General features: G+C 37.1%; 1 protein-coding gene across 2 annotated transcripts in view; it reads left to right on the top strand.

Moving 5' to 3' along the window:
• SEC24A (SEC24 homolog A, COPII coat complex component) overlaps positions 1–13,184 on the top strand; it is a 51,042-nt gene that overhangs the window by 16,307 nt on the left and 21,551 nt on the right. The window contains exons 4-5 of one of the 2 annotated variants that reach the window (XM_063447470.1): positions 10,489–10,566; positions 11,767–11,939. In XM_063447470.1, the coding sequence (XP_063303540.1) occupies positions 10,489–10,566; positions 11,767–11,939 (251 nt within the window). Of the gene's footprint in view, positions 1–10,488; positions 10,567–11,766; positions 11,946–13,184 lie in introns of both variants that reach the window. The other variant, XM_063447469.1, reaches the window with a different exon arrangement.

Below are 13,184 nucleotides of genomic sequence, written 5' to 3'. Positions count from 1 at the left end.
TGCTTAATGGTATTTAACATTGTATTCGTTTGTACTGACTGAATATTAATACACAAGGTTTAGGAATGAACCTATCGAAAGCTTTTGCTTTGCAGAGTGAATTGAACAGATTTTTTTTCCCCCACTCTTTCAATTCTCTATTTTGCATTTGTTAAATGAATAGTTTGTGTCATCTTGCTCTACCTATATTTAGAATTGGCTCTTATGCCTCTGGTGCTACTTTTTAAGTTTATGGTCATAGGTCCTCATTTATTTGTTAGAATGATCAAAGTACTCTGTTTTATTATTAGACTTATGTAATATATTAAAAGTCTTTATTTCAGAACGATTACCTTCCTGGATACAGAGGCATTTGATGTCACATCTTCACAGCACCTTTCCTTAAGGGCTATGTAATAGGCTTGCTTATATTCCTCTATTAATTGGTTGTGTTAGTAAATTACACATCATATTTATAATTTTTTTATTATTATTATTTTTTTTAATAATCTTTTGTTCCACTCTCTTGTTAAAGTGCTCTGGGTGCCTATAGTGTCCCTTTATCTCAATGCCACCTCCCTGTCATTTTTAACCCTGCAAGTGAAAACATTTGTGTGTCTTATCTTTATCCAGGCTCAGCATCGTAGAAGTCTAATTAAAAAGCACTATACATTGCTAAGATTGGTCACCCCCACTTTTTGTGGATTTAATTTACTAGTTATCCACAAAGCAAAAACAGGAGTATCAAATATCTTGTCAACATGACATGACATTCCCAAATAAAGAAAAAAAACATAATATTAGCAGCTGTATATTCTTTTTTTTTTTTTTTTTTTTTTTTTTTATCCTTCTCGGTTTTGCAGTGCTTTCACGTCTATTGTACCAGCATCAGCAGTTTCCAGGTCACCTTTATCTTAATGAGTCTTACTTGTCAAATTTCCTATGTGTGTCTAAACCTGAAAATGTTGCTTTATTTAATCGCCTTAATTTAAGCTCTGATCTTGATCTAACCTAAGGTGACATGAGAATCCTTTCACATACTTGCAAGTCTTATTAAATAGTACTGCGTTCTTAGATCCTCCATTTGTTTTTTTCAGTGTCCTGTTCTACACCCTTCTTCAATCTTACTTCCACTCATGGTGCAGTTTGATTGATAGTGCCAGGAATTCCATTCCATCCCCCCCTCCCCCCCTGTCTTTTAGTAAAATTATTTTATGAAATCTAGAGAAATTACATCCTCATTGGTGTGCTATATCATATGTTGTGTGTTTTGAGGTCAGCTTGTGGTTTTTGATATCTTCTCCATTATCACAAAATATTTTGGAATTTGTTCAAGCAGAACTTGACAAGGACCTTGGCCTCAATACCCTCAGAGGGCACCTGTCCGTTGTACTGTGACTAGACTGGATAAGGACACTGCAGAATTATTCATGGGTGATATAACACGTCCTTTAGTGAGATGGCCTTTTAATTTTAACTCATGTCTCCGGCTGCTCTATGTTTGCCACACTAAACTATATCCCACTTCAGATTCTGATCCTTAGTAGAGGAGTGGCCTTGCTACAAGGTACAAGACAAAAGTATATCAGCCCTTTTGCCATGTGTCTGTTTGTTTGGTTTCACAGGACTCAATGCTAATGATGTTGTGGTCCCCAATGTCTTACCAAGTTCAATCACTTTTCATAAAATTAATCAAGAAGTGGACCTTTTCTTCCTTTTCTTTATCGTACGCTATACCAAAATGGAAGATTGTTAATCCTATTTTTTTTAAAAATTAAATCTTGTCCTTTAGAAGTCTAAGCAGCCTCTAGATATTGCTCCGGGAAGCAAGACCCTTAGTCTGGTCACATCTGATAAACTTTCCTGTTATCTTTTGTTATGTATCTTGTAAAATGTCTTCTTTTGGGGTTCTGCAGTCTTTAATTTTCTCCTTGAGGTTAAGGAGTTATACATGGCAATTCCACAATGTCCAGGAAAATATTACAATAGGTTTGAGCAATGTATACCCAACTCTGTGCATCTGTTAATTTTAAAACGTGTTCATTTTGCAGTAAAATAAAAATAAATACCCTAAACACTACAAACATGGTTCATGTGCATCATGCTAAGCAGTTAACTCTGTTTCTGTACTTGTACGCATATAACATTGCAGATAATGGAGATCAAGTGTGGAATTTCTGCAAAACCACTGTTGCCTGAGCACACGTGTGTGTTTGAGACATCATAGGATTGTCAAAGTGTAGCACAGATGTACGCTTTCTTACTTGACACCATTGTTTGTTTTTTCATCACCGTAAACTTTGCAGTAGGATTTTTCTAGGCTTAAGGTTAAAGGACTGTGCTTTCTCTGTAAGTGAACATTCCTCTTTTCAAATGTAAATCATTTTATTACACACACGCTTGTTGTATGTCCGGTAGAAATATATTGAATTTATGAAGAAGATGATTTGTTACAAATCAACCATACGCTGCTCGACATGTAAATCCCTTGGTCCCTTCCTTAGAAGTTTGCTGCACTGCTTTCCCTGTAGACATCGCAATTCCCTGAGCACTGCCTACTTACTGCTTTTATACTTAGAACCCTTCGACCTTCTCCATTTTTTTAAATTGGAATTTGCTGTGAATCAGCTTGGTTATCTGCAAGCAAACTAAACTGCACTACACTGAGTGGGATTGTGATGATCAGGTATTGTTTTTGTTGTAGAACAGAATTTACTTTGAAGCAGTAATTTTTGTCATAGAGGTGTATGAGAGGTGAATTTGCCAGTCTGTCATTTTAGTTTTAGAAAAAGTCTTGCTTTAACATTTGAAAAGCACTTTTAAAGAAAGGTTTTTGATTAAATAATATCATAATTGCAAGTGTCTGCTTTGTCATTCAAGAAACACTTTAAAATTTGGAATTCAATGTGTCGCCACAATGCTTTCATATGTGTTTTTTTTTTTTTTTAAGGCACTGGACACCCTCGCACAAAGCTTGAGGAAGTCCAGGGTCGTCTCACTGACTCAAACTCCATAAAACTAGAGGTGTTCTTAGCACTGCAATGTATACATTCCAGTTTTTTCAAAACTGTTTTACACTGCACTGGCCAAGGGGACAGAGGCACTCCATCCAGATCACTTCGGTGTGTGTGTGTGTGTGTGTGTATATATATGTATACACACACACACACACTGTAGGTCACAGATGACTTAATCTCATTGAAGTGCCTCTGTCCTCTTGTATGTATATGTAAACCTAGCCTCCCTTGCTACCTTTAAACTACAAGTCACTGAAAAAGTGAAAACCTACAAAAGATCTAGAAGTTGATTTGAGTCATGATTTAAATCCCTATTCAATAAGACTCTATCATATATAGTAAATCATATATATATATATATATATATATATATATATTTTTTTTTTTTAACATAGACTCATTCTTACTAGTTGTTATCTTTAATAAATGCAACCAAGTGAAGACTTCATATTTAAAATAATTAGTTCAGATTGGTTTAATATATATATATTTTTTATTATATGCAGTTAGAAATACATGATCATGTAATGATTGCAAGGTGAACCAACTCCAATTTAATATGTTAATCACTCCTATTTGAAGAGCAACATAAAGGGTGGGGTCACCCTAGATATGTTTTTTTATTTATTTTATGAATGAAGTGGTTATGGTGCTTAAATGGAGTAACTATTTAAGGTAAGGTGTTCGTTGTGTGTAGATACATTTGCAGAATCAGTGGGATTGAGGTCTTTTTAGAACTTTGTATATTTATTTAATAAAAGTTTTGATTTGAAGAAGTGCATGCAATCTTCACAGGCACAAGTTCAATTAATTTGGACTAATGGAATCCATTTACCAGAAAAGTAAATATTGCATGAATATACAGCCTCATATTGCATAACTAATCCCTGATTCATGCTGAATAATCATTGACCTATAATCTATCTAAAATCCAAATGAAATTAAAATAAAATAACTTTAAAGGAATTTTTTAACCTATTTTATCTACCTTGATGAAGACGTGTTTGTCTCTTTAAGATGTACACAAATACCCCATCCAAATTATTATACCATATCAGTGTGCGCGTATATGTGTGTGTGTGTGTGTATATATAATATTTTTTTATTTCTTTTCTTTTTATTTATTTTTTTTAAATGTGTTAAAATATATTTTCTGCATTAATGTCCTCTTGATCTAGGTTAGGAGTTTTTTATTCTCTGCTGATATACCTTCTTTAAATTAATAATCCTGTATTTCCTCCTAGCAGCTCTAAATAATAATGTACTGTCTGCCATGCCCCTGATTCCTAGCTGCTGCTCTCCACAAAATCTGATTACATGTGTTTGACACTAATTGGAGGGATTGTTGGATCGTCTTTTCTGTTATAGTACAAAAGTTGTTGAAAGCTTAGATTGTGTTATAAGTAGAATTCCATCTTTTATCCAGTCAATGTTCCAGAAAATGTTTCATTATTTATACCTTCTTTTATACAAGTCTATGAACTGAAGGTAAATATAGAAAATTGGACTGGAAGAGGAACAGTCGTAGCACCATAACAATTAGTGTGTTGCAGTGGTTATCGTGCCCCCCATATTATAAGTAGTCAAACTGCTTTAGAACAGTTTTCACTTTTTACATGGTCTGCACTGGACACTGCTCCCTTCCTCCATTACTGCTTGATTGCAAGCCAGAGGTTATCCAACTTGGCTATCAGGAGCTTACGTTTTTTGTTTCTGCATGGTCGTTTGGTTTTTATCTGTAATATTTGCAAGCAGGTGAAGACCTTTTTGCAATAGAATGCATCTTGAATAGAAACTAGATTCTTCCCTCCCGCCCCCCCCCCCCCCCCTCCAAAAGCATTTTATTTATAAAAAAAAATAACAGATTTTAAAGGGTTACCCCAAGCATCATCAATACTACAGCCAGCTTCAGATTGAAATCGTTGAAGTGGCCATGGTGCTTGGAGTTGCCCTTTACATAAAAAAAAAAATGCCCTTCAAAGGATTTTTATCCATCCTCATAACTACAGTGTGCAGTTGTCTCTTATGGAGATTAGTGTTCCTTTAACCTGTGTCAAATGCACCTGTACTCCACAACCAAATCAGAGTTAAAAGCATTAATTCAGCTTATGAAGCTCCTATGGACAGCTTTCCAGTAAATGATTTTGGTTTATCAATTAGAACATAGTATGGTAGAAGACATTGTGTCATGTAGATGCCAGTGTGTATTGAATCCTGTACTGATGTCTCTTGAGCCTTCCACAACGCCTTTATATATAATGTGGTCAGAATTAAACCCCCAGACATCTGTTATTTTACTATTAATGGAGTCAAGAATACCCTATTGTTTTTTCCTGCATCAGAAAATGTTCCATATGTGCATCAGCAATATGATTCGATAGGGCTTGTAATGTGTTTTTTTTTATTTTATTTATTTTTTTAAAAATATGTTGCAGAATAAAGCAACTTCGCACTTATGAACATTTTAAATATTCCTAGCCTTGTGGCATTCATATATCAGTTGTGTATTGTAAGTTTAGTTGATTTATTCTCTAGAAGACCTTGTTTTTTTTTTATATACGGTAGATATTTAATTGTGTGATTTTTTTCATTTGAATCTGTTTTTGCAGATGTAAGTTCCTCCTGAAAGTGTTGATGAACCTAAGCCCATGCAAGATTAAATTGTTATTGAGTAATGCATGGTGGAATATATGCACAAGGGATCAGACTGTGAATATAAACAGTGTGTGGAGGGCAGTACTGCCTTAAGGGCTTATTGTATTTGCTGGAACAATTTTATGTGCTGACAAGTGTTACCTTTAGCAATAGCTGGCATTTTCTTCTGAGTGTATGCATATAGGCTGCTTGAAATGTTTTAAAGGTGCTTTGCACATTTCCCCTGCTCCTGGGTTGTAGCAATGGCTATAGTATTTGTCATCAAAACAATATAGAATTACATGTGTGCTATTCCAAATCCCTCTGCATATTGTAAAATAAGCAGTCTATTAAAAAATAATAATTGATCTTGCTTATCTGAATATTTCTGCCTCATCATTTTGCCTGTTGACTCTTATTTGGCATCTAATTTCATCCAGTGCCTCTCATAGAGAAGCACATGCTCTCTGTGAAGTATTGACATTGAAAACCAGAAAAAGGGAAGAACGTAAGCAAAAGCTGCTATCATTATTATTGTTAATAATAGTAATACTATATTATTATTATTAATATTATGTTATTTATATAGCTCCAACTAATTCCGCAGCGCTTTACAGTGGGTGGACAAACAAACATGTAGTTGTAACCAGACAAGTTGGACACACAGGAACAGATGGGTTGAAGGCCCTGCTCAATGAGCTTGCATACTGGAGTGAGTGGGGTAAATTGACACAAAAAGGTAAGGATAGTATTAGACTAATGACAGTTGCAAGAGAGGAATCAGTTGGGAGCTATAAACAGTTTAATTGATACGCTTTTATGAAGTGGGTTTTTAATGATTTTTTTGAAGGAGTGGAGACTGGGTGAGCATCTAATGGAGGAGGGAAGTGAGTTCCATAGGAACGGTGCAGTCCTCGAAGTCTTGAAGGAGAGCATCAGACATGGGAGTACGGACATAAGATAGACGTAAGTCTTCAGCAGCGCATAAGAGCCTAGATGGGACATACTTGTGTATTAGGGAGGATAGATAGGTGGGAGCAGCATTATGTAGAGATTTGAAAGCAAGAACCAGAATATTAAATTGAGCCCTATATCTTACACAAAGCCACTGTAGGGACTGACAGAAGGGTGAGGTGCGGGCGGGCGGACAGGAAGATGAGCCTTGCCGCCGCATTCATTATGGACTGCAACGGCGCAAGTTGGGAGCACGTAAGACCACTGAGAAGCGAATTACAGTAGTCAAGGCGAGAAATGACAGTTGAATGGACCAGCACCTTAGTCGCATTTGGCGTCAAAGGGAATCTCCAGTGCCAGGAAAACTATCTGTTTTCCTGGCACTGGAGGGTCCCTCTCCCTCCCACCCCCCAATCCCCAGGTACTGAAGGGGTGAAAACCCCTTCAGTCACTTACCTGAGGCAGCGGCGATGTCCCTCGCCGCTGTCTCCTTCTCCGCGACGCTGTCTCCTTCTCCTCCTTCTCCTCTCCATTGCGTCGGCCGGTGGGCGAGACTGATCCCGCTCACCGGCCGAGGAGACCTAGTGCGCATGCGCGGCAATGCGCGCATTAGCGCTCCCCATAGGAAAGCATTGAAAAATAATTTCAATGCTTTCCTATGGGGATTTGAGCGACGCTGGAGGTCCTCACACAGCGTGAGGACATCTAGCGACGTTCTAGCACAGGTTTCCTGTGCTATAGAGCAGGAAGTGACCGCTAGTGGCTGTCTAGTAGACAGCCACTAGAGGTGGAGTTAACCCTGCATGGTAATTATTGCAGTTTATAAAAAAACTGCAATAATTACACTTGCAGGGTTAGGAGTAGTGGGAGTTGACACCCAGACCACTCCAATGGGCAGAAGTGGTCTGGGTGCCTGGAGTGTCCCTTTAAGTAGGGTCAGATGCGCGCAATATTTCTGAGATGGAAGACTAACGTTTGTTACCACATTGTTTAAAAAAAAAAAAAAAGGTGTTCGTAGTGACGTGTGTCTCTGTGCTCAACTCACAAAGCACTTACAAATACTCAGTAGGGAAACTGGTATCAATCTAAAACTTGCTGCATTATATAACAATACTACCGTTAATCAATACATTGTTGCACTTTCTCCAGCTGTCTATTAACTCCTGTAGGCATAGGATAGAATTTTTAGATTCTGAGTTAACAGAGCAAATAGCATAATACAATAAAAGCTAATTGGTGTACAATAGCCTTATGGCAAAGAAAAGTGTTTTCTTAACACTATATTGTGCCTCAGCCATAAGTTATGACTGAGGGACACTATCGTGTTAAGAAAACACTTTTGTATTCCTAACACTTTAAGTAGCAACAGCAACGTCTGATTAGTATTTTAAATCATTTGCACATCACAAAAATTATAAATGCTTATAAGTCAGGGCTTGCTTTCCAATTTGAAGTCCTATGATACTGGCCTGGCACTTAAAAAGTTACTCGTTACCGATGGGGGATGGACGGAACATTGTAAGTCCCAGGAGACAACATGGTGACTACACTGGACTCATCCGGAAGCCTTCCTTCAGAGTCTGCATCAGTCACGGCCACCACAAAATACCACACAGCTAGCGGGAACAAACGAGCATAGCACCCCTAGAGTCTTTGCCCAGAGACTGCACCTATCGACACAAGGGGAATCTACCCAGCGCAGGAGAGTGGAGATAAAACGCCTGGCTCCGATATAGGGGACTTTGCTCACCTTACAACCAACACATGGTTGCTGAATGCCACAACCCATACGTGAAGGCACCACATTGTCATGTTACTATGAATCATATATCGGAAAAGTGTTTTATTGTATGTAAAACTCCAATAAAATATAAATAATTTTTTTTTAAAAGTTACTCGCCATTGCAACTTATAGCATACTCACCGCGTGAATTTCTGCTTACCAATTGTGAATTTGTATTCGCCAGGGCTACATTTTCACTCTGTTGAGGGATCGAAATTTAGACTCGCCACATAAGTAATAACTTAGGACCTTCTTGCTCTCTGATGTTAGTGAACTGTAGTCATTGTGGTGATGTACATTTCACTGTCACACTGCTTATTGTAAGATGCAATATGTCATATCGATGTAATTTATTTACTTTTGCTTTTTAATTTAATTTTTTTTGCCATCATTGGTATTTAAAGCTTTAGATAAGCAGTTACTTGCAGTGCTTATTTAACACACTGATCATCCTCCTGAGAATCTAACCTCTCCAAAGACTGAAATCTATAACAGAACCTCTAAGCTATAATTAGTCCCTTGCAAACGCTTGCTTTAAAATGTTATCATATGAAAGAAGCTTTACGGTTAACTCTGGGTTTGAGCAAAACTTGCATTTCATTTTTTACTTTGTAATAAACAACTGTCCAGAAATACCTTTTTTTTATTTTTTTTTTTTTATTGTTTTTTAGTTTGTTTAAAATAAAAAAATGTTGTCAAATGTTATAGTCTAGAATAAAATTGACCAAAACAAAGTGTTGTTTTAAACAAACCAAAAAACATTAAAAAAAAAAGGTATGCCTGGTCTAGATACTAGTTTAGATGTGTTGACGAAGAATCTGTCTCTGGTTGTTTACGTAGGTGTTTGGGTAATGTCTTCAACATTTTATGATGGTATAGTTCATGTTTTACTAAAGGGCTCTACTAGAGGTGCTTCCTGTATTTTTGCATAGTGTAACTCTGTGAAATGACGCTGGACGTCCTCACGCTTTGCATGAGGACATCTTTACAAACCCCATAGGAAAGCATTGATTTGTGTCATCGTGGGAGGAGAAGCCTGATCCACCATCGAGGGACATCAGAACTGGAATCTAGTAAGTAGAAATTGTTTTTTAACCCCCCCCCCCCTCCCTCCCCATTTTTTTTTTTTTTTTTTTTACTCTACTTACTGGATTCCAGTTCCGATGTTTCTCAGCGGTGGATCAGACTCCTACTCCCGCGACTACATGAATCAGTGCTCTCCTATGCAATTTTTTTTTTCCTTCAAGACTGTGTGCTAATGCAGAGCTATATTGTTTGTAATATATAAAAAAATAAAAACTGTATTCCTAACACTATAGTATTCCTTCAAAGTGGTACTGCTGCTGTATTGTTATACTGCTGGACTGTTTGTGTCGAGCTATGCTCTTTTGATCTGATAGCAAACTCATAGAAAGTGTCTGCTCCTTTGAGTTGGTTATCCAAGAGGTTTGTTAAATAATTGTTGAATAATAAATATTAGTAAGCCAATTAGTTTTTATTTATTTTTTATTATCAATTTCTCAAGAATATAATGAATCCCCCTTTTCAACTGGTGTGGCAATATTTACATTTTAGGGGTATTTGAACAGATGCATTGGAAATTCATATTTGTACATTAAACAATCACATTTTTTTTTTTTTAATAGAAGAAAAGATTGCACATTAGTCAAAGGATAAAACCGCATGAACTGTTATGTTATACATAAGCAGGGAGCCTCTGTGATAAAGTTACAAGTATGCAGTCTGCCCTGATCGTCAGCAGTTATTCGGGGCATTACGTTTTTATATGTAATCGGCAGTGCCCTGTTCCATTTTTATACAATGCTAAACTCTCGGATTGTTATAGCAATTAGACAGCTTAACTGCCTTACTGCTGCCACCACTGTGTGCTCCACTGTGCCAGTGACTGCAAAACAGCTTGCATCTCTGTATTTGTACAACTAAGTTTGGCTTTTAATAATACTTTAACACATTTTCTTGTCCTTTTGCAGCAGAAAAAAAAGTATTTTGCGTTGACAAAGTTTATACAGTACTTAATACTACTGTTAATACTACTATTCAGGAAAGGTGGCTAAAGTAAAAGGCGGAAACCAATGCCTAACTTTTGTTTTCTTTTCCCAGGCTTTTCTGAACCTCCACCTACGGACAGCAGTTCTGTTCAAAATAGTTACGATACAATAGAAGGCGGCGGATACATGGGTAAGGTACCATGCACCCCTTCCCCCAAATGTAATGTTTTATGTAGCATTTTATTTTGTAAATTTAAAATTAAAGTTTGTAATTTAATATTCAGTCACCGTACAGCTGTTTCGCAATCCCGTTATTTAAATATTTGATCAAACCTCTATAATAACGGATACATTATTGTTCATGTGTGACAGTGCACTTTAACTTAAGAAAACATATTAATTTTAAAGGCTGTTATGCTTACACCATTAACTACGAGAACACCTTTCAGTTCCATCTAAAGGAGGCGTGCAAGATCAGGTAAGTACCTGTTACTTACCTAAAGATCTTGAATGTCCTCTTTAGATGGTCACTGCAATGGTTCTCGCAGTTAGTAGTGTAAGCATAATTTGGTGGTTGCATGGGCATCAGACTCAAATGTAATCTTTGTTGTTTTACCTGGATTTAAAAATGAAATCAAAATCTTGTGCAGAAGTGTACTGCTGAGTACATCAAATAAAACTTTTTTACATATTGTAGGAAATCTATTGGTGTAACGCGTGTTAAATTGGCAGCATTGCAAAATGATTGTTTTTCTCTTTGCAAACTGTCTAAGGATTAGCTAGCTTAAAGGGACACTTTAAGCACCAACACAACTTTAGCTTTATGAAGAAGTTGCGGTGTATAGATCATGGCCCTGATATCTTTCTTCCAAATTCTCTGCCATTTAGGAGTTAAATGTTTATGTAGGCCTAGGCACAACTCTCCTGTCTGCGACTTCGTGTCCCTTCATACTTCATGTAAAGAGAGATCTAATTTTTATGCTTCCTTTATTGCTCAGTGTGTTTAATATATAATTTCTTATCACATGCTCTCTTCCTAGCGTGCTAGAGCACACAGCCTTATGTGTGTGACTACAGTTCAACTAACAGTCTCAGAAATATGTTTAAAAACGTGATTGAAAATGAAACTTTTTTTACTTTATTTTTTGCCCATTTTGGCTCTGTAAATTACTGCCAGGGGAGGTGTGGTTAGGGATGCATAAACAGAAACAAAGCTGACTTGTCTCCTAAATGGCAGAGAATTGAGTAGTGAGACTGCAGGGGTATAATCTGTAACTAAAACTGCTTCATTAAGCTAAAGTTGTTCTGGTGCCTATAGTCTTCCTTTAAAATGTATTTGATGTTTAACATGTCTGATGAGAGTGCTCTTTCTTTTATTTCTTCAATACAGGAATGGTTCATCCAGCTCAGCTTCCCCCACCTCAAAATCCTAAAATAACTAGGAATGTCGGTGGTACTTACCCATCATTACCACCTGGTTACCAGAATGTATTTCCAGCAGGAGGACCCGGGCTGACACCCGCTTCTCGGCAATATCCAACGAAGCCACAACAATTGCCTCAGGTGCTTGTTAGTAGTAACTTATAATTTGTATTTATTTTTTGTTTTGTTTTAGTTTTACATTAAGCTACCACTGTGCTGCTATAGAGGATTATGCAAATACATCTTGTGATGAATATTTAACAGTAAATAGATTATTGAATCAAAGCTAAAACAGTTTTTAAAATCCTCTTTAACCCATTAAGGACCAAACTTCTGGAATAAAAGGGAATCATGTCATGTGTCCTTAAGGGGTTAAAGGAACACTATGCGGTCAGGAAGACTAACCTGTATTCCTGACCCAATAGTGTTAAAACCATCTAGCCCTCTGGCCCCCTCTTGTCTCACTAAATATAGTAAAATCTTACATGTATTCAATTATGTAGCTGCTTCTCTACCTCCGAACTGCCTGCTGTCTGCTGGCATCATCAGAAATGGTGTAACGAGCCAATCACAATGCTTCCCCATAGGATTGGCTGAGACTGTCAATGAGGCAGATCAGAGGCAGAGCCAGCACATGTCAAACAAAGCCCTGGCCAATCAGCTTCTCCATAGAGATGAATTGAATCAATGTATTTCTATGAGGAACGTTAACTGTCTGCATGGAGAGGGTGGAGACACTGAATGGCTGTGCTGCTTATTCTGCAGCACTGCCCAAGGAACCACCTCTAGTAGCCATCTGAAGAGTGGCCAGTGGAGTGATCACCAGGCTGTAATGTAAACACTGCATTTTCCCTGAAAACCCAGTGTTTACAGCAAAAAGCCTGTAGGGCATGATTCTACTCACCAGAACAAGTGCATTAAGCTTTAGTTGTTCTGGTGACTATAGTGTCCCTTTAAAATTCCTGTAACTGTTTTTGTTACCAGAGTACCGTATATACTCGAGTATAAGCCGACCCGAATAAAAGCCGAGGCCCCTAATTTTACCCCAAAAAACTGGGAAAATGTATTGACTCGAGTATAAGACTAGGGTGGGAAATGCAGCAGCTACTGGTAAATTTCTAAATAAAATTAGATCCTAAAAAAATTATATTAATTGAATATTTATTTACAGTGTGTGCGTATGAATGCAGTGTGTGCGTATGAATGCAGTGTGCGCGTATGAGTGCAGTGCGTGTGAGTGCAGTGTGTGTATATGAATGAAGTGTGAGTGTGTGTTTGTGTATGTGTTGGTGGGGGTGGGCATTTGATATATTATTAATTATTATTTTTTTTATATTATTATTTCATTATTATTACTTTTTTTTTTAATTATCTTTTTTTTTTTTT

This window comes from Pelobates fuscus, chromosome 3 (genome assembly GCF_036172605.1).
Source record: "Pelobates fuscus isolate aPelFus1 chromosome 3, aPelFus1.pri, whole genome shotgun sequence".
NCBI lineage: Eukaryota > Metazoa > Chordata > Amphibia > Anura > Pelobatidae > Pelobates > Pelobates fuscus.
The sequence above is the reverse complement of the archived record's forward strand: the minus strand, read 5'-3'. Positions and strand labels throughout refer to the sequence as shown.